This window comes from Eleginops maclovinus, chromosome 7 (assembly GCF_036324505.1).
Source record: "Eleginops maclovinus isolate JMC-PN-2008 ecotype Puerto Natales chromosome 7, JC_Emac_rtc_rv5, whole genome shotgun sequence".
NCBI lineage: Eukaryota > Metazoa > Chordata > Actinopteri > Perciformes > Eleginopidae > Eleginops > Eleginops maclovinus.
In genome coordinates, this window is record NC_086355.1 from 6,937,393 (window position 1) to 6,960,398 (window position 23,006).

The window sequence follows — 23,006 nt, forward strand, 5'->3', positions numbered from 1 at the left end:
TTCATATTTGTACTTAAGAAAATGATCTGAATGCTTATTTTACCGATGTGTTTCAATATTAGCGAAGACCGTAAAGGCTTCAGGGAAATTATTTCCCACAACACTCACCTTCATGTGATCTCAATTGGCTTGATGCAATTAAGGTCTAGCGGCTCTTTTCTGTATCAGCATTTAATTACCTGAGAGTCTATTTCTGTAGAATAACACATCCACCCACGCCCACACACAAATGCTGTGCCACATTTTTACAATATATGTGTCACAATCATAAATGGTTTTGCAGGCGTAATTGCTTCATTATCAGTGAAGACCACATATCAAACCACACGTCGCTCTCTTCACTTTGGAGTATACGGCCTGCCTCCTCCGCACACCACACCCCTCGCACACAAACACACGTGTGCTGCATTACACAAACGCATTCATGTCAATTTCGTGAGCCAACATTAACAAGAGGGAGTAAAATCACTGACTCTGCTGGTCTATAAACTGAAACCATTAGAGGGGAATAAAGACTGGTGAAATAGAACATACTTAACGTCACGTGGTTTTCTTAAGTGTTTCTCTTTACCTTGATAAAAATAGTTTTCTTAGTTTGCATCTTTTTCAGTAATTCCCAATGAGTAAAGAGAGTACGCGGCGCTCAGGCTTTTTTGTAGCACCACTCCGAACGCCTCAAGTTGAAAATCTCTGAACTATCATACAACGGCTGTTTGAGCGGTGATATGTTGTCAAGATATTGTTGCCAGAGAAACAAAAGCCACGCACAGCAGGAGCGCTCTTTGAGGATGCGCACCACAGGGCCCTTCCAGCACTTTTCAACCAGACAAAAACACAATATTTATACATGTATTAGGACTGTCCCGAGAACCATTTTTAGGGGATTTGAAGATTGAGAAGTAATCAGCAGCGAATATTAAAAGCTATGGCCGGGGGTGTGATTGACGCTATCGCCTTGAAATACGTAACGCATTCATCTTTTTATTTTTATTAACCATTTTGTGGTGTTTTTTAAAATTGATTAAAACAAATTTAAAAAAGGTATGAACTGTTTATATCCCAAAAGCTTTAAAAATCGTATAATCGCACTCTGAAATTGAGTAACTATCCAACGGACCAAAAAAATCGAACAGTGAATTATCAGGTCAGGTCCTAAAATGGAAATATGCCATTAGGCAAACGTCCATGTTGTTTTGATGTTCTCCTGCCAGCACTGATGGTTAACAACAGATACAATAAGAGGTATAATCTTTAAAAGAAACAACTTCCCTGTTCCATACTTTAGTAAGCTAAGTAATGATGCAGTCAAATGCAAGCCTCTACTTTCCAATAAAAATCAGTGCATTGTAGCCTGATTGCCTGCATATGCTGATTTCTCCTAAGGCTGTGCAGCTGTTGGGAACTGAGACAAGAGAACGGGCTTCCTATCTACACACTGCACCATCCAGGGGCAGTCTGGCTCTCCACAAGAAAGCCATTTAATCTCCAGTAGTCTGCATGTGATCAATCTCCCGGCACAGTGTTACTGCAGCGCAGGCCATTCCTCATCATTTAGAGAGAGAGGTATTGACCGGGCCAGGACAGCCTCTGTACTGCATTTGTGTGTGTTGTGAGCAAACGGGAAAAGAATGAACAAAATTGTCCGGTGTCTCCAACACATCCTGTGTTTGTTTCTTTGTTGTGTGCTTGTAAATGTAGGTGCACGCTTAAGACAAGTTAATATGTAGATATTGGAGGGGTAAAAGACAGGAAGATAACAAGAACATGTTTATAGTCGGCTTGCATGCATATTGATGTCTTGTTGGCCGATACAGCTGGCTGTATTCTCTGCTTATCATCAATACATCCTGAGTTGGATATTCCTGCTTAGTGGTTCACATAAAAAAGCAGACACTAAGGACGAGCACAGCATTGTTAATAAGCATCAGATGCAATTGAGTTAGCATGACGATGCACAAGGAGAGACAAGGCGGAGGCAGAAACTCCTCTTGAATGGGTAGCATCATTTTAGAAGTGTCAAGTTGAAGTTTCTGGCCGATCAATCGTTTAACTTGAGACTGGCTGCAGACATATATTAGTGAGCGAAGATGTCTATGTGGACAGTTGATCTGTCAATAAACTGTTAGACTCTTTTCCTCCATAAAGCCTGGGGAGTATGAGACAGGCATGACAAGTAGAAAAAAGGCCTCACTACGTCTTATTTGTGTGGGCCATTTAGCCAATCTGCCTGACAGAGAAAATGTATAGATGGGGACATTTCAGTTTTCGAGTGTCAGTGAAATTGCACCAGTATGATTTGTGACATGAAAGGAGAGCGCCTTGACAAATAAATTAACTGACTGGATTTTGTGTCCCTGTCTTTGCATTTATCGTGAGGTTATTCAGGCGTCAGCTCCATGGACTTCATCCCCCACACTGCCTTGGGGCCATGTCAGATTTACGGTTATCCATGACGGGCTCTTATCAGGGATTTGAAGCAGGACTTTGCAGAGTCATCTAGAATATTGGCTCTTTCGTTTTTTTATCCCCGCTCAGAGAAACAGCGAGAGGCCAAGGTTGGGATATCACAAGTCATTCACGGAGAAACGTTCAGATGAATACAATCACACACGCACATACTGACATATCCTGCTGTGATCATTGGGTAGCAATGCCCTGTCACATCAGCGAATGTAGACAGCAAGCTGACTGCAGTGGCTTTTGGGACACCACGCTACATTAGACCAGCAGTCACAGCTGGTGGCACTCTCTGCGGCTCTGAGTCTAATCTGTTTTTACAACTACACTCTTAAAAAGGCCCGATCTATAGTTGTGTATGAATAAAAAGCTCATTTACAAACACTGCTGCAGATTTAGAGTTAGAAAAAAAGTCAGCATTCTGCCATTTCAACTTACCATTAAAGAAAATAAGATGGAAAAACTGCCCTTCGAGCAAACAAACCTCAAAACATGTTTCTGTTAGATCATGTTGTGTCCAGTATTAGTCTTTGTATTATTATAGGTGATCATGATCCATTTTAAGAGAGTAGCCATGTTCCAATTGTGTGTTTTCTTGCAGAGAGACTATCCTTTCACTTACAATGCACCTTTAAAGTGGAGTCAATAATCACATTAAAGGCAACTGAAGCAACTCAAGTACTCCACAAATTTACTGTAAGAAAAGTGCCTCCGCTGGGTTAAGTGTAAGACGTAGCGGAGCTCCCCTTCTTGTATTAAAGCCGAGTGCAGAGTGTTGTTTTCCACTGCAGCATGTTCACTCATCCCTGCAGGCTGTGTTTAAGAGCCATTATTCCAGCTAACAGACCGGTCAGCGGGCCTTGGATGTGTTTAGTGATGTGTATTCTCTCATGACATTTGGACTGCATAAATGGACAATGTGTTCATGTGGCGTTTTATTTTTTGTCTCTGTACGGGACAGCAGAGGCTGTGATGGCGCAGAGTCGCAGCTGTGAGCAATTCATAATCACGGCTATTGTCTTTTTTATGTTCTGGCATCGAGTCTGGGGCAAAAGGCAACACACACTGGGCGTCTGTGGACCATTCTCATGATGATACATTACACTCAACCTTTGACCAGGTGACACTGATTGATGGGCGGGTATTTCCAGCGCATTTTTCACACCCAGTGCATGGTGAGCCATTGACAAAACTCTCTACCCCTGGACAAGAGACAACACATTAATATTCCCATGGATATAAACAAGGGTTAGTTAAACACACTACTGTATCATTGCTTAAATTATGTACTAATTTGAGATGAGATGTTAGAAAACCTGATGGTATAACTCTGGTAAGACTTAGACTCCAGCAAGACTCAAGGCTTTGACTTTTTGGTTAATGTGGCTTGCTAGGTTGATCAGCTGTAAATTGGGTAATGTTGAGGAGGAAAACTTCCACCAGCAGCCATCTTCTGATCCAATCAAAGCAAATAAGCAGTCCCTGGTTTCATCCTTAAGTTCTTTAAATGACAGGCAGCAAGTTTGGTCAGAAAGCTGGATATTTACTAATGATTGCACAATGACAGTTAAACGTGTATCTATGAATCCTGAATGAAAGCCATATCAATGTTTTTATTCATGCCGATAGTATGTGCAGGGAATCAGCAGTTACTAAGCAGTGTAAAACTTTCAGAAAACAAGAAATTTAGATAACATTTTTGAACAATTTAACTAGAATGCATGGGGTAACATCTCGTTACATCCATAGTGAAGGGCAAAGTTTACAGCACAGCCCAACAAGCCCCCTGCCTATTACCTTTTTAACACCATACCAGGGCACACATGACAAAGCATATAATGCTCACATAAATGACTTTAACTATCTTAAGTGTGGTCTTGTGCAAACAGCATGTCTGTTGCCTGTGCCCAAAGCATTCAGGGCAGAAGTAAAGGCTATTACCGAAATAGTGTCAGTTCTGCAGCGCATTGAAAAGCCCCATTGTCCTGACACATCACAGTCCAATGAGCCAACACATATTTGTGTGTATTTCAGTGGAATGAATGAGGTGTCATATTTTGATGCCTCTGGTTGAGGACCATCTGGATCGATCAGGCTATGCTCATGTTGTTAGCCAAAAGATCTAACAAGGGGATAGTGGAAAATTACCCGTTAACTGTTTCTAAGAATGTCCTTTTTTCCCTAGAAACTCGCTTTTTAGAACGCGATGGACGAACAGAGTCACCCTACTTCGAATTTTTGTCACCTCTATACTGCAGATAATTTAATTTCGACTCATAACTGGACAACGCATATGCAGAGTGTGGCCTCGACCCTTAAGACAGTCAGGAACACAGTGTGCACTAGGGGCATACTCAGGGTTAAGCCAAGTGTTTCAGGCACAAGGCAAATGAAGAACTGGTTATTTCAGTTGACCTGCTACTATTGTAACTACATCCCAAACTTCCCACAAGAAAGTTTTTGACTGACCGATTTTAGCTGAACTGATTCAGTCCAGTGGCCAGAGCAGTGCCAACAAGTCTTAGAAAGGATCCACGGAGGAATGAGTCTAAATGAGCTTTTTGTTTGGACTCGAGACCTGATCCAGATTCATACACTGGAAAAAAGGAGCTGCGGGGAGACGGGTTCTTTGGTGGCCTTGCTGTAAAACTTGAGACGCTTCACTCGTGAGGAGATCTAAATGGCAAAACTCACCAGCAGTGGAAGATGTGTCAAAACATATGCAACAACTGTTTTCTATGTTATTACACCCACTAGGTATGTCTTCAAGTGTATAACTGCTGATCGAATCACAAAAACTGTTGAAAGATATTCTATGGTCCTGTTTCTCGCTCTGTTATGTAGAACGATCTCCATCCACAACCAACTTTGTGCATGTTGTATTTAATCCTGTTTTCCTACACACAATGTAAAACTATTTCATTATGGCCTTCAAAACTTTTGCTTTTGTCTCAGAGCAGCCACAGAGAACATTCAATTGACTAATTGAGGAAGGAAGAAAGTTTTACTTGATGAAATACTGACGGCATAATGGGTCATAGATCCATTTTTATGTTGATCCAATCCACTTATCCTTTCAGCATTTTGAACACTTTTTTCGTCACGTATTCATCTTGTTCAATCCATCTCTTTCTCTTAACCATGTTTGACACTGCATGGCATTGTGGTGTGCTGATCACCCGGATTTGTGCATTGTTCTATACCCATAAATAACATTCTTTAGTGTGGCTGAAGCAGTCTGCTACAAACTGGTCATTGGGTTTCAAGCAGACAAAGACCCCAGATAAAGAGTCCCTGTCTTGTCTGATTAAAGTCTGGGTCCTTATGGGCTGACGGCCAGCAGAGAGGCTGAAACGGGCCTGCTTAGGTTTGACTCGGCCGGGGCTAGACCAAGAAAGAGCGAATTGAAGTCAGACGGATGGACCCTGACAGCTTGTTCCTGTCAGAGACCTCCGCAGAGTCCCTGCGAGTGAATCTCACGCAATGTCAGGATGGCCTTGGGCAGCCCACTGCAGAATCACATCGAGGTAAGAAGACAAAGAGCGCCTGGAGTAAAAACCCTGATTTGTAGAAGCAGAGCATACACACTCACACACAAGATGCAGGTCAAAAACCACCTGTGTAATAAGTGTTCCTCTACAAAGCTGTGCACACACACAACTAAAAATCACAACCCTAACACAGCAATCTACCCCGATTGATATCCAATTCTGCGGAGCCGCTGACTGTTCATTAAAACCGGGAGCAGTACCAAGCATTGCACAAAGTATGAAGGAATAACAGACACAAGCAAAATCCACACCTTTGGGAAACTCATTAATCCAGGTAATACAAGCCCAAGCAGACCCCAAGTTGAATAATTGTAGGATTTGGGAGTGCTTTAAACTCTGGGAATCCCATCAGGACATTGGCATGGAACATCGATTAAATATCTGCTTTATCCAGTACCTCTTGAGGGCTAATCATGCCCTCATCGCGGGTCTCTCACCTTTACCTATTCAAGGTTGACAAATCCAACTCACTCTCACTCACTCCCTGCAATCCTACAGAAAAAATAAGGACAAGAGTATTCCCATACGATTAACAAATGCCCCGGCAAACAATTCATTAGAACGACTCTCTCCGTGTTTCGTTAACATTTGTGGACTGGACTCACAATAACTAGCTGGAAATGACTTTGACCTGGGAAAAGCAAGAGGTGGTCATTTGAAGTCATTTAATAGCAGTCATAATAGCCTCGCTGCTTCATCTCTTTCATCCACGGCACATGAAGACAAATATCCCAACGCTTTGAACCAGAAAACAATCACCCACCAGGGACTTTATCAGCCAATTAATCTCCTTTACCACGGCATTTTATCTTTAACAGACACCCAGCCTTCATCCTGTTGAATTTTTAAGAGTCTAGTACCGTAGAGAATGGCAGAGAGATGGCAGAAAAAATGAATTTGACACAATTGAATAAAAAGAAAAAGAAATGGATTAAATTCAAAAGACTTGCATCAATGTCTACATTTAAACAAAGATTGAAAAGGGAACAATGGGTTTGTGTATCCTACACATACATACAGGGTACATACACAGTGTATGCATGTGGGTAAGTGTGTGTGTGTTTGTGTGTGTATGTGTGTGTGTGAAAGAGAGAGAGACAGACAGTGACCATGTCCCAGATTACATATTTAATGAGAGCTTGTCTGTCTCCCCACACGCCTCTATTTATCATCTTCCATGTAGACAGAGAAACCTTTCAAAGTGCCATTAAATAGCCAAACTGCCCAGTGACATTTCATCACCTTTGACCCCTCAGTTGGGAGGAAATATTGACTTTACTGCTATCAATATTTGACCACAGGACCCAAAGGAGCCACTTGATTGGTCTGATGTGTTGTCCTGACTCTGATCTTGCTGGAAAATTCTCTACGGACTTCAGGTCGTCATGTAGACACACACATACACACACACACACATAATCACACACAAGCAGTCAATTATCTATTAGGACAGCTCAATAGTTTATAAGAAATCAAGTTAAACATCCATTAAATAAGTATTATATGGCAGATGTATTTTATACCCACTAGACAGAACAATTGTTATTGTTATTGTTGAGAGTTAAATTACCAAAGCCATCAAATACTGAAACCTAGTTGGATAATAATTGTGCAATAGATTTTAAAACGGCTAAATTGCTGCATCAATTAGACTCCATTGATCTCTTTTTAGAGTAGCCTTTAGGGCCTGATCTGGCTAATAAGCTGAACTCAATGACATGAGTTTAGCTTCATGTCTAGCCTTTTATTTAAAAGGCTAATTATAAGTAGCAATATTGTCTTGAACATTAGACAAGGTATAGTCTATCATTTATCATGGGTCGATGTACTATCTATTAGTATATTGTCTTTAAGAAAAACAACAGCAACTTAAAGGGGCTTGGGATATTTAATAACACACATTACAACATTAAAGTACCCCGCTCGACTTTAATCCAGCATTTAATGACAAGAGGTTCATGATTAAACTTTATTTTGGTACATTTTGCCGCTTGAATTTACCACATGGATCAAAATGTTGGAAACTCTTATAACCTTTAAGCTGTGTTGCACCATCCATATCGGAGTATAAACTCCACAAAGATAATTGGTTTACTGACTTAATGAGTTGTATTAATTTAAAGTTGCCATAGAAAGCATCTCTCTGGTATTTTAAATTGTTCTCTGATGTCTACAAAGAACATATACAACTTTGGTTGATCCAAAAAATGTCCAGATGCGGTTTTACAGGCCCATCTACAACTCTATGATTTGGTCCTAGAATGAAACAAGCTGAATTGCCTTATTTGGGGGCTCGTCTAAATAATTATGACGAGCTCTGCTCTGATTGGCTGGTTTACAAGGAGCAGTCCATGGCTGCCTCAGAGCCCACAGAAGTAAGAGAAGTTCGCGAAACTTTGAGAGATGAACCATGGAGGCTATTGGCATCCAACCTTACATGTTTGAGCCTTTATCGGAGGAGGAAACCGATGAATTTGAAGAACAGCCAGTTGGTCGGAGGTTGGAGAGCAACGTTACGGAGTGGTAAGTGTTAGCGTTAGTGTTTCCAGCGGCTGGTGGATGCAAATGTTGGGGCTGGACTACCGTGTGTGACGTCACACACAGGGATTGTTGTAATTCGCCCGTTTTACCGCTGTGATACGCATATTCATGATTTGCACGTGAAGGAGGAAACAATGGTGTTTGATGTTCACGGTATGTCAGTTCAATGTACCGAACTCTCCTTATTCAACTATGCCAAGGTAAACACAGTTTTCCATTCTATGGCGTCTTTAATGTACACTGAACAAACTTTAATTAAGTGTATTATGTCAACAATATTCACAACACTGTATTAGGTTAGTTGAAAGCAATAATATTATGTTGAACCCAATATTTTTTTATTTAAACCCAATACAATTGCTTTCATCTAACCTAATACAGTATTCAACATTTCTGTTTTTCAGAGTACTTAGTGATCGACCTGAGAGTCAGACTGTAGTTTATGGAGCTTCTTCGCCCTTCAGTAAGTATTTATTGAGGGACATGATGTACAATTCTGAGTACTAGCTAGGGTACAGCTACAGTACTTTACCAACCAGCCTCTGCACTAACGTCACAGCGTATTTTAAAAAAGGTTGCCGCCGGGCTATGTTTTTTTTAGTAGGAGTATGGGGAAGTGTGTCTGTATTCTGTGTCGCTGACCATCTTCTTTGCGGGGCTGAAGCACGTTATTCATTGATAAGTTGCCCTTCTGCTCTTTGTGCCCGTGTCTGTCTAGTGGGTGTGCTACCTTCAATATAAAACCTTTATCTAAAGGTCAGCCCTTAAATCTTTAGACATGCCCACTCATGTTTGCGGTACAAACAAAACCGAGACACACAAAATATGAGCACACACTCACAAACATGCATTTGATAGATTAAGGGGAAAGAATAATAAGCAATGTCTCACGTTATTTTACATACCAGGTTTCCAACAAACCAGTTACAAATATTACCCTCATGTAAATATCAAATGCATAAAAACCCCATTGCACATTGTGGTTTACAAGGCCTACTTTTCCTCTGTGATGGCAGCTTGTCTTCACTGTATTTTAACGGACTACCTGAATCCCTATATGTATTCCTGTCATGAAAAGCTTCTACCTTCAATCTTTTTGCTCTCCATTTTCTCTTTTGACCTTTGCATTTGTTCACAATTGATGCTCAATTTGCTGGCATTTAGAGCCAAAATGAGTTTCGCAATAACCCTTGCTGACCCAGTCACTGAGCAATTGGATCATTTGGTAGCTGTCACTCTCTTTAGATTGAGGTAGGTCTAGCTAATTTTAAAGAAGTAGTGTATATCTTTTCATTAATTCATGTGCTCTTTATCTAAATCGCTCGCAGAAAAGTTGCACTTAAGGCTAAATTGCTCAAGAGTGCACACATTTTCTTCTCATACTGAAGTGGTAAGGGCATCACCCTCTGCAATTACCTTTTTTATCATGTTTTTAAAGCATGTACGACGCACACGGCAGCATCTGAAGCCTGCAGAATCAAGCCGTTTAAAGTGTGCCCTGAGGCACGATGATGAACAATAAATAATAATTGAAGATTTTTCCCAGCCAAACACATTCAACAGTGACAATAATTGGAATATAAAGTCTAGACTATTTAAATTGAGTGTAGACAGAAGTTCATAAACAAACAGCACAAATACGATGCATTTGGGTCAGTGAAATTTAGCAGAAGCCTCCAAATTACATAAATGGTGGCGCCAGACATTGCTACCACCATACCATAAAACGCAGACGCAGAAATGGAACACATTCATACAGACATAGAATCAGTTTTAGGACCATGTTAATAAAGAGGACTCAAACATAAAAGAAAGGAGGTGTGTGACCTACCTGAGCCTCTTTTGGAGACCACCTTTACACTCTTGGACAGTGTGACGTACAGCAGGATCAGAAGAGAGCTGGGAGGTCTCATCTTCTCCCCGTCCTCACAGCCTGAAGGAGGAGAGACATAGCATGGAGAAAGAGGGAAGGGAGGAGAGGGGCAAAAGATAAAGAAAGTTATCAGTCACTGCTTGTGCATGAGATCAAGTACCTCCTTGTAGCTACTAGACAAGAGTGAGTGTCATGGCGAAGGGATGTTCTGTTACAGCGCACACACACACACACACACACACACACACACACACACACACACACACACATGCACACACACACCACACACACACACACACACACACTTTGTGCAATCCCCCAGGGGGTCTTTCTTGTAATGATTTCCTCTCATGATTGCAATTGAGATGGGTTATCATAGCCGGGATATATTTCATGAGATACCATTCCCTAAGATGCTGACGAATCAATAAAGAAATAATTACATGTGTAAGAAACACCACTTTAAGTCGCCAGCTTCATTAAAAACAGGGGAGACCTTGAAGAGAATTACAAATGATCACCTTCTGACTCGCGGAGATGCGGCAAATATCCCACCCATATCCCTTATCGACTCATACATCATATTAATTGATGGAGGTGACTGATTCTCCACTCCTCATCTTCTCTGAGTAAGTGACATAATCTAACATGTAGTAATTACCCTCTAATAGCCAGCTACTGAAATGGAGCCTGTGCGGCTGTATAAATTTGATGTTAAATTTTTAAAAAAGGACTACACTCATCAAAGTAACATTTTATTAGCTTACAGAGCAGTTTTTTCTCTTTTAATTAAGAACTTTAGTGCAAAATTACCATTACTTGAAGTGATTTATAGAGAAAGAAAACTCCATACACATGCATGCAAACAAACACACAGTTATCAGACTAAGGCTAGTTTGATTAAACAGGAGTCCAGTTTATTTTCATTGAACTTAGAATATTTTGGTTGTGTTCCTGGTAGGTTTAAAGTTCACATTTACCAAACTAAAAGGAGCGCAGTATCTTCTCAACTAACTCTCCACAAGAAACAGAATAAGAAACATCAAACTCAACCATTGGGTAGAGAGTTAGGTAGAGGACCAGTGCCTTGCTTCATTTTTAACAGAGAAGCAAAAGGTGACTGTGTTTGCGTTATCAGAGCCCTGCATCTCCTGAAGCTGCCAGTCGGGGTTCTTGTGTCAGAGGTACCAGACAACCAAACAGCACGGAGGAAAAGAGCAAATTCACCAACAGCAAAATCTTTGTTTCCGTCATAGGATAAAAAGAGCTCAACACACGGCAAATTAACCTACTGAACCAGAAAGAAGAGGATGAGAGCCCCGGCCTTTGGAGAAAGAAATTAACGGCACAGAGAGAGCGAGAGCCAGGAGGAACCCTAGAGTCTGCGGCAAGTCACGTGCACTCCAGATTAGCATAGCTAATGAAAGGAGCCTCTCTCAGTGTGTGTTTACACGATACTCGCAAGGCCCGCTCTGAAAAGAAGCCTTTCTCTCGTCCTCGATCACATTCTACTAGGAAACAACGTGCAGTCGATAAACACCGCTTTGCCAATAACTTCCTGGCAAATTCCACAACTGAAGGATTGGCTTCTCTTTGTTTGTCTAAAAGGCACATTAAAAAAAACAGTTGCTGATAAGCTAGTTGTTCACAATTATGCATTTGTAGACTGCAGCAACAAACCCACAGCTAGTTTATGCTAGTGATGTGCTTGTAAAAATCAGCCAGAAACTCCAAAACCTTGAGATGTCAGTTCAGATTTCCTTCAGATTAGAGACCTTGATCTCAATGACCATGATATCCCTTTTTAAAAATAAACACATCCAACACACTATAGCTCTAATACTGCTGCGGAAATGTAACAAGACAAGCATAAAGAAGGGACTTATTCAACAAATTCACATGACAGGATGTTGAAAAGTCAAGAAACATGAGAGCATGCTACACGCACAACCAAGCAAAAAGAGAAATATGGATGACTGAAACTAGTTCTTCATTGCCACAGAAAAACACGAGATCACCATGGCACTCCCCGCCCTTTCTTTAAAATTCCTTAACCCTTATAACTGTACCTGTACAACACATGCTGTTTTAGGTTTTAAAATATTGATGACAGATTACCTGCTTGTTACAATGGGACTTAATCCTAGTATTTAGTGTTAGAGCACTAACAAATAAAGACACACAATTACAATTAAGATGAGTTTGTTTGCTGTGTGCACTACATCATTATAAACCCACCTTTGTTGCATCTCTCCTTATATATACCCTATTTCCTTTCTAGATCTACACTGTAAGCTGTCCAGAAATAACCCAAAAACCTCACAGCATTCGGAGCTGCTGATACGAATTGATTTGAGTGGCAGGTTGTGTTTCTTTAGCTGCAGGATGGAGAGCTGCCCCCGTCACGGACTGATTACACAGAACAATGCCGGCGACACTCCTCTGTGTCCCACTCATGTCATGCCTTCACAAGCTCAGTGGGCTTTGGGTCCTGCCAGCAATGACATCACCGTCCTGCCAACCTCACACACAGAGAGGCTTTGTGGGCTTCACACGACCCCGAGAAACAGCCAGAGCACCTCGTCTCCCTTCACCTCTCCTCATCTACATTCCCCCTTAATTCTCACCACAAATAGGTTGAGACTAGAGCATTTTTAAGGGTTCGGACCAGAGTGGCTTTCCAGAAAACTGCTGGTTTATGTGGGGAAATAAATTATTTACACAAATTAAATATTAGTTTATTAACTTGGTAGAGCAGCAGAATTCCTGTAATAGATGTGGTTATTAAAAATCTTATCTGTCACTCTGCACTAAAAGGAAAGCGTTGTTTTCAAAGAAACAGAGCATTGTACTTCTTACTCAGTCAACCAATTTCTTTAAATTAATCAAAGAAAACTATTGGTGCCTAATGCTTGCCAATAAGGATGACAATGTAAGCTAGTCAACTAGCTTACATTGTCATAGTAAAATGTCAAAAAGTAACTTAAAGGTTGGTTTGACAAAAAGAGAGCAAACACTAATTTAACGTACCTCTGTTTTCACAAACCGAAAGGCCCTTATAAGTGTTTTTTTTATACAATAAACGACAAAACTCTTACTGTATTTGACACACTTATCTGGAGGTTTTGCAACATTCAAGCTCCACAGTTTCCAGGGCAACATGGGAAAACATGCTATAATGCTGCGCTGCGACTGCTCATTGAAACTAACTCCCCCAAAACCTCTAAAATCAAAATCAAATCCATAAAACATGTCGGTGAGTATATAAGTATATTATTTTACAGCACAAAAGTAAGTAGTAGTAAAGATATACGTCTTCTCATTGTAATACCACATTCTGGCGTTACTCGTACAGTTAAATACGGCCAAGCTGTTTTCTCTGAGGCGTCAGGAGCAGGTGTGTTTGAGGAGGCTCACGCAGAGGCATGGCGTGATATCAACGCTTCAGCGATGCATGAAGCATGCACACATCATCCCATACAGTGGCACACATGCCGTTTGCCTGCTGCTTTTTACCAGAAAATGAGGGGCATGGGCCAGCGCTGCCTGCTGTCTCGCCCTGACAAAGGAGCAGAGGAATTTACGGTCTCTTGCCATTGTTATTGGACTGTATCTCCCAGGAAAGCTGCACCCCCGCATATCTCCCCTTAATGTTTCCAAAATTCAATTATCACCTCACGCTTTTGGTTGATAGCAGACTAACTCTGCTGTGCTATGTGGTGTGTATCTGTGCGATGTGGCTCTGTGTTCAGTACTTACATATTATTTGTGTGCATCTCTGACCAGGAAACACATTTAAAAATCACAACCAGAAGCTAAGACCACAAAATGTCCAGCTCTGTTGCTCTAATACGCAGTAGTTCCATCTTAAAACAGAGAGAGAAACGTCTGCCATCTTGGCACAGCAAGCTGTGGATGATTGATCATGATTTAGGGATTTAATCCAATTTGAAAGCAGTCTGCGCTGTGGTTTTAGGTAAAGTACATCTTCGTAGCATTTGCTAGAAAGGTCTCTTTGCCTCGACAAGAATGCAAACGATGAAGCTTTGTTTGGTTTAGAAAAAGGCAATATGCCATCTAATGTTTTTAAAGTAAAGCTGTATTTGTATAAAGAACTGATAAAAGAGGCCCTATTATGCTTTCTGGGTTTTCCCTTTCCTCTAGTGTGTTATGTTTCTCTGCACGTAAATTGTCTGCAAAGGCTAAAATCCCAAAGTTCCCTCCTGAGAGAGTTTCTGTAACATAATGACATCACAATGTACCACTCGGTCTTCTATTGGCTAGCACTCAAACACATTGTCGTGATATAGGAGAGGAACATCTATAAGAGGTTGATCAATCACATCAGAGTCAGCCAGATAGCCAATCAGAGCAGACTGGGCTCTGGTTTCAGACGGAGGGTGAAAAGAGGTTGCTGCAGCACAGGAAGGATGAGAAAAATAATGAGCTTTTGAACATTAAAGCATGGAGACATGTCCCAGGAGAGGGACTAAATACAAATATGAGCCTAAAAACATGCATATATTCTCTTTCGTAAAAGCCTGACTTACTACTAATTCACTCTTGACTGAGCAGCAGAGTTCTGGTATCTAATTGACAAATAAAGCTTTTATCTATTTAACAATGAATGAGGTTCATTAATACGAGTGCTTGAAAAAAAACTAAACAAGAAAGTTTTTGTTTACACACACACACACACACACACACACACACACACACACACACACAAACACGATCAATATTTCACGAGAAATAACTGCTGCATATTAACTGTAAATCTGGCAGGTGGAAAAATACTCTTCAGCTGCATTTCAGATCATTAACCTAGTGTCACGAGATGAAAAGGTGTATATACGGCATATGTATACCATCCTCCATTCTAGAAACGCTACATTATTTATGTGCTTGAGCATCGACTGACTATAAAGTACAGAGCAACCTTTAAAGCTATGCAGTGAGAGACACATAAAGTGACTGGCAGTATCGAGCCCGTTCAGCAGAAGAGTCAAACACAGCAATTAAAGCTGGAATCAGATTTATACGAAAGTGAACGCAAGGTTATGTGCAGATGCGACACTCTCACATTCGCTGTTGTTGCCTTTCCATCTGTAGATTTAACAGTGCCAACATCAAATGTGACAACATGCAGAGCGACCAGAAACAAAGACAAGACACACACACACACACACACACACACACACAGACACAAACAAACACGCAGTGAGAGAGTCAGAGGTGTTTCTGTGTGTCACTGTGTCAAAGAGATTCATGCTGGGATTGCGAGTAAACGGCACAACACACTGCAGATATGCTTACTGTAGTATCTACCTGTTCCTTCGTCTGTGCCATGTGGCGTGTGTGTGAGTGTGTGTGTGTATGTCTGTTTGCTCTGCTGTTTGCCAGATGTGTCACAGAGTGAGTCAGGTCCCATGGGTATGATCCTGTAGCGGTAATGTGAATCACTGCCTCAGAATAAAAACAAAAAATAAACGTGCTTGGTGGTAGCTGAGAGCATTCGTTAAAACACATTTGACCGCTTTTGACCATGGGCAGCCCTCGTTAATCTCCAGAGGCCGGCCATAGGTGGTTAGAGTTAACGAGCAAGGTGCGCTGAGCTATGCCCGGACTCAGTCCCAACATGCACCTCTTCACTGAGTGAGATTAATTACCGCCGGATTCTGAGCCAATCCGAAAGCCTGCTGCTCCTCTAGCCTCGGACGTAGACACACAGATACTGTACTCGCAGTTAAAGAGCACGTTGGAACGCATTAAATGCAACACTGTGTGCATAATTAATTAAAGAGCTTAAAGGCAAACTAAAGCCATTTGCACATTAGAGCAGCGCTGAGGGTTGTTGCGAGTCAGTTCAGGCTCATTCCACCAGCAGTGAAGCTCTTTCCTCCAGTGGTTGTTGATGGCTTTCAGCTTTATCCCCCCGTGTGCAAGACCATTGTCAGCTGTCTAGGGATGACTGGCTGCAGAGACACTTTCATGCTCCCAGTCAATGCTGCCTTTGATGGAGAGCAGGAGCCGACACTTTCTTCATCCATTTAGTGCACACACCCCACTGAGAGCGTCCAACCACCACTGACACACTAATCAACTAAAACATACTGTCAAACGCAAGCTCTCACACACAAACACAACCTGATGAACACATTCAGGTTTGTACAGACTTTACATATATTCATATTTAAAGAAAGTAAACTTTAGTTATGTTAATAATATTCTTACAATTATTATCTAAACCTACAGTATAAGTTTATGAACAGAAATATTTCCCATCGTCCGTTTCTTCCTTTTATGCATCAAGATGACTTATATTAGAATATTTGTATTTAGGATAAGCCGCTTTTCAAGAGTATTATTTTGTATAATTATTTCCTTGTGTGCCAGAATACAGGTACATATATTTTATGAGGTATACGATGTGGTAGTGCTGACTGTGGTGTTTGTACAGAATAGTAATTATAATTACAGTATTGTTTTACTGCGAGATACTTAGAGCAAGGCTGTCTTACCTCAAACATATTAAAAGCAAAACTATTGCGAAAGGGTAATACAAAGAGTCAAATCAAATGTTTAACAATGTTGAATGTAAGACAAAAAAGGTCAATACTGGACCAGTCTGAAATGCAGTTTTGGTTTGGATGGGATGCACCGGTTCTGCAGTCTTCAAATAAACCCTTAGTTTATGTTTTCCCTTTGTTGTGCATGTGTTAGTATCCTGGTTTAAGTCACAAGTAAAGAGGAAAAACTATTTAAAACCAGGACGTGCCCCACACACTAAGTGGTTGATGGTATGCTCATGGTTTCTTAAGAATGAATGATCTGTATAATGAACCCTCATACTGCATTCATTATACAGCAGACCGTAATGCAAACATTTATGCATCTATAGATTTACATTTCTTTCTTCTCTATTCCAAAACACACCAATACAAGCTGCCCTTTTGTACCGATTCATGGAGCCAAGCAATGGAGCCAGATGTTGTTGTTGTATTTGCTAAACTGTATCTACTTAGGTCAATAACAATACCACCGAATGGTTATTGATCGGTTTGAATAGATTCTTATTATACCAGCCATAGAACTTAATGCCCTTCATTTGCCAAATTGCAGTATGATATTGACAGCAGCTATCAGAGGGCGTCCAAGTGTTCAGTGTAATGCCAACACCGTTTTCTAACCGTGTCTAAATTGGTGGTCTTCTGCAGGGATTGACAGTGTGGCATCAACTATATTCAAATTCAGACTTCCGAACCTAAAGACGAAACTTTAAAGTTGTTTTCAAAATGTACTATACATTGTGTGTGCTCTGATGCCTACCAGGTTCTGAGATTTGTTTTCAGGATACTGCAGTGCAACATTGTCTCTTCATGAATATGAAAACTCACTGTGAGCCTGAGGGGCAAACCTGCAGTTCTGGGGAACCTGTAGAACAACAAAGTGGATCTTTTCCACCCTCATCAGCTAGGTTTGGTCACGACATATTATGCCACTATCTCTAGGATAAATGACAGCTGGAAGATCACACGCTTTTCTCTAACCTTTCCATCTTGGAACGAGAAAGGAGACCGTGATTGGCTTTGCACGCTTGAGATGCCTGACAGACATACAGCTGCTATAAAGGAGCAAAGTCCCCCGATGAAGAATCAGCAGCCGCTGTTTACAGTAGGAACGTAGTGCCATATGTTGCAGACTGCACAAAAACAGGCGGTGATGAAAAAGTGAAAGGTGGCATGCAGTATGTAGCATGAAAATAGCCCATATATTTGATATATTCCTCTCCTATCTTGCCTGTGGCTGTGAAATGTGCTGGATGTGCCTATATTAGCAGTGTGGAGAGGCACAGCGCTCCATCCTCTCAAACTGAAAAGTGTTTCTTAAAACAAAGCTCCATGAAGACAGGAAATGCTGGCCTGAGCGGTTTTCAGCAGGAATGTGCACTTACACCTTGGTATCCATGACAGAGTCTATCTTATTGTCTAGAGGAGCCATTGTGATGGCAATGGAGCCTAAATGAGGCCAATAATGGTCCCCTGCTCGGTCCCCAGAGTCTTGCCTGTTTAAAAATCGATTCCCTGCTTGACTAGGGACAGGCTGGGAATCGAGCAGACTGGAAGAAATGGAGAGGAAAGTGTCGGAAAGAAAGAGGTGGCGGGGGTGAGTTAGGATAAGATAAGGTTACAAAAGATAATGAAGATACTAAAAGTTAAATATCCAAGCGTTTGATTATCTTGTGACTATTTGTGAATCACAGCAGTAGAAAAAACACGGTATTATGACGGTCCTTACACAGCATCTATATACACCAATAAAAATAGACGGATGGATGCTTTCAACTTGTTAACTAATACATATTTTGGAGCGAAGACATGAAAAACAATGAAATCTGCGAGCGGACGTTTGGACGCTGCCTCGTGTCTCAGATCGCCTCTCACAATGTTCCCTACAGTGCACATTAAAATGAAACAGTGACAGTAACTTTACGCAGCCAAACTTTATGATACTTGTGGTCTAACCTGACAACAGTTGAATCAAAGTAATAAAGGATAACGAAATGAAACCTTTTAAAGACATCTCACTGTTTTTAAGCAAAAGGAGTCCAAGAAAACTTCATAAAACTAATTAGAAAAACATCCAACAGTGCACCCTGAGGAGATGTACTTTATTAAACATCATCCATTACCCCAAATCCCTCTGAGATGTTATGTCACATCATCTTTATGCAATGCTAAATTTTAAAAAAGTGCAATAACCCTCTGTGTTCATACCAGGAACTAAAGCACACACCACAAACACACGACACGGAGACTCACCAACGTGAAGGTAAACCTGGAACCGACTGGCGCTGAGGTGGAAAAGTCTTCTCTTCTACTCTACAAAGACTCTGAGACGCTGGCAGTTTGGCAGAGGAAGATATATGGGCTTCATAAGCAACTGGACCAATGTGAGCAACTTGTGGGTGGTGCAGAACAATAGCTACAGCCAACCGAGAACACACACACACACAAAGAGAGCAACGGAAGGTGTGTGGAAGCCCTATTAAACAGATGAGGTCTTATTGAGCGGATGGTATCACACACTCGCTAGGGACGAGGGGTCGGATGAGCGGTGGGGGTGTGTGTGTGTGAGGGGGGGGGGGTTTACAGGGGGAGGATGGGGATTCAAAGAATGTTTTATTCAACATGTGCTCACCTCCTTATCTGTTGCTCGTATATACGCCTCCCCTCGACCGCGTCTCACTTCAGCTCTGCTGTGTGTGAACTACACTCCTGGCGCACGTCTCCGTGACCTTCAACCGTCTCCCTTGTCTCTGACAACCTCCAGTGTTTGTCTCAACCCGACCCTCGTGTGCACTTCACCGTTTCAGACAATGGGAATCCAAACCTGATCTCAGAGTAAGGTGCCACTGAGGACACAGCTCAACAACAACAGACAACACACACCTATAGATTCCTTCTTAATAAGCACACATGATGCACAGGTGCTGTACAACTTATCCCTAAAGAAAAGCTCATACGATATCTTTAGAAAAGTTGGATTGTCCGGCAACACAAGCCCATGCAGACTGACACAGAGTGGTTGTTAAGGCAACAAAAACATTAAGTTCAGGCCATAAAACTTCTGGGTAAGCTTTAGAAAAGGATTGTGGTTTAGGAATGATAACGACGCAAGTGGCATTACTTAAGTACAAAGGTATCTTGAAATATAAGTCAATGTTTGGGTTAAAATCACGTAAGTGTATGTAACGAAACTGCGTAACTAAAATGTCATCATTGGCTCCTGGTTTTTAGGACACAATCAGCAGTCTCCTAAACATTCTGTGTTTTTGTTACTCTTTAAATTACTAATAATTTCCACTAAAATACCAGAAATTAATTAAGTAAATGTATCATATACAAACTCTAGAGTATTCCTTCGATTTGTTATAAGTATGCTAAAAACATGCAGCCAACAGCAGGTAGTGTGGTGCGAGTCATTCCAAGTGTCTTCTATGATGAAACATGGTGTCATTTTCAATGAATGTTTCTACATACTGCAAAATATGGATGGATGCAACCATATGTGTGGTAGTTATATAATATGTAGCATAAGAAGATATTTTAAGAGTTTTACATGTGTTATATAAGTATTAAGGTGGCCTTTGTTTACTTTGAAAAATGATGGAGTTGTTAATGTACATGCAACAAAAAGTTATACTATCATAACGCTGTGAAAGATATTGGAGGGATAGTTTCTTTGTTCTTTCCTGCACGCATACACACCCTCTCTCTCACACACACACACACACACACACACACACACTCAGTATCATTGATTGTTCTCTGTCCATTGCTGTATCCATTCTACAATGCAGCTGCTGTGGGTCTCTGCGAGGGGAAAAGGCCCCGCAGGGAGCGGTCCAGTTATCTCAGATGGAATCTTATTACAGGCTTTATGTGAATAGAAACAGAACTGTAAGAAAGTGAAACAGTGTGTGTGTGTGTGTGTGTGTGTGTGTGTGTGTGTGTGTGTGTGTGTGTGTGTGTGTGTGTGTGTGTGTGTGTGTATCCCCACTGTAGGGTTATCCAAGGATTTGTCAAAGGAATATGGAGGGCTTTGTCGATTGCTAGCCTGGTGTAACAGCCACGGCTCTTCACAGGCCATGTGTTCAGGATCTTTTCTGTGGCGTATGCTAATTACATTCCTTATACTGCCATATTACTGTCATATGCAAGGAAGGCCAGATATGAGGAGGCATACTGGAAGACACTGGGTAAAAGCCCAGTCCAGCTCACTTTTCCTTTTTTTTCTGACACCCTGCAAGGCTTGGGCAGGCTGATCTGCACTGGTGTGTGGACGGAGGGAGAAAAGAAGGATGGATGAAGAGGAGGAGGAGGAGGAGGAGGAGAAGCAGCAACAGAGATAGAGAGAGAGGGAAAGAGAGGAGGCATGGCAGGGGCTGCAGGACTAGGACAAGTGCCAGATCACTGCTGGAGCCAAGAACAGGACTGACTGGGCCTGTGTGTCAAATCAGTGTACACACACACACACACACACACACACACACACACACACACACACACACACACACACACACACACACACACACACACACACACACACACACACACACACACACACACACACACACACACACACACACACACACACACACACACACACACACACACACACACACACACACACACACACACACACACACACACACACACACACACACACACACACACCTGACCTTCGACAAACACACTGCAATGTCACAGCTCCAACAAACTGAGACACCAACACTTAGTGAGCATCTTGTAAATATCCACCATTACTCTGAACCTTAAAGGCAGTGTTTGCTTGTTCATTATGAGTCCAATAATATCAGATTTTTAGCTCAGCGTCTAACGAGGAGGACATCTTCTATCGCGACCTCGATCGGACGAGTGTTTAAAGACTTTTGGCTGGGACTCGGTAGCCACTCATTAGTGACTGATGCCGCTAATCCAGTCTACATCAGAGACGGCTGCTCCACACAGTGCAATGTTTATGGCAGTCCCACCTCCCCGGGGACTCATTGCAGCATAACACAGACCACTGCAGCTGACAAAATAACAGGGCGAGTGTTCTAGCTTTAGGAAACAGTAGCAACACCTCTCGTTCTCTTTGCCTCTTGCTGTTCTTCTCTCTTTGCCAATTCCCGCGTGACCTCATCTGTGTTTTTGTCTTCTATAGCTCAGAGCTGGGATTCTAGAGACAAGTAGAACAGCAAAGCAAAAGCACATTGAGATAAAGTCCCTCCTCTTTGTTGTCGTCCAGTCCACTGCAAGATCAGGGATTACAATTTGTACCGTTGTAAGCAAATCTGATCTTGAATATTGTGAGAACTTTCTCACAAGTACAGTAACTGCAAGCTCTGTGGTTTTAAACGTCTCATGTCTCAAAGGAATGCTACAACGGTAATTCACTTTCCACACCAAATCTAAGAAGGAAAAAAGGGAAACGATTAAATTACACCTGTAAATGCAATTTCATCCTGTAAGACAAGGCAATTTTCCCTGTGCTCATAAATGTGTGTCACACAGAAGGGTAGAGGACTGCATTTCTAGATGTTACATTCATGCACTTTTTTTCTGCATGCTGAATACACATGTGCTGGAGTCCTTCATATCTCATCTCTTACATGTTTGCCCATGGGACATCAGAGAGATCCTCCCAGTGCCAATTCAATGTGACAGCTAAGAGAACGACTCCATTACATCTGGTGTGCTATACCCAGAGTGGTCATCTATTTCTGCTCATCTTCTAATAACAGATCCTGATAATGCTGAGAGGGTCTTAACCTGACACATGCTCTCCAAACTGAATGACCTATTATATTGACATTGCTTCCAAAGTGAACGTTGATCTGGTGTCTGCATCAGACAAACAACATAGAAGATCAAGACCTTTACAAATGACTGACACGTTATTCACATAAGCTTTTTATGACTTTCCTTTTCTACAACAAAGCTTTGGTAAGGTTTATGCAAAGACCAGTGTTTGGTTAGATAAGGGGAACATGGCAAGTGGCCAAAGGAAGTCCTCAT

General features: G+C 41.6%; 1 protein-coding gene across 1 annotated transcript in view; it reads right to left on the reverse strand.

The window, feature by feature from the left end:
- The window catches only part of il1rapl1a (interleukin 1 receptor accessory protein-like 1a), a 152,975-nt gene that overhangs the window by 122,712 nt on the left and 7,257 nt on the right, over positions 1-23,006 (reverse strand). Inside the window, 1 exon segment of the mRNA XM_063887579.1 lies at positions 10,381-10,482. Coding sequence (XP_063743649.1) covers positions 10,381-10,462 — 82 coding nt within the window. The 5' untranslated portion in view covers positions 10,463-10,482.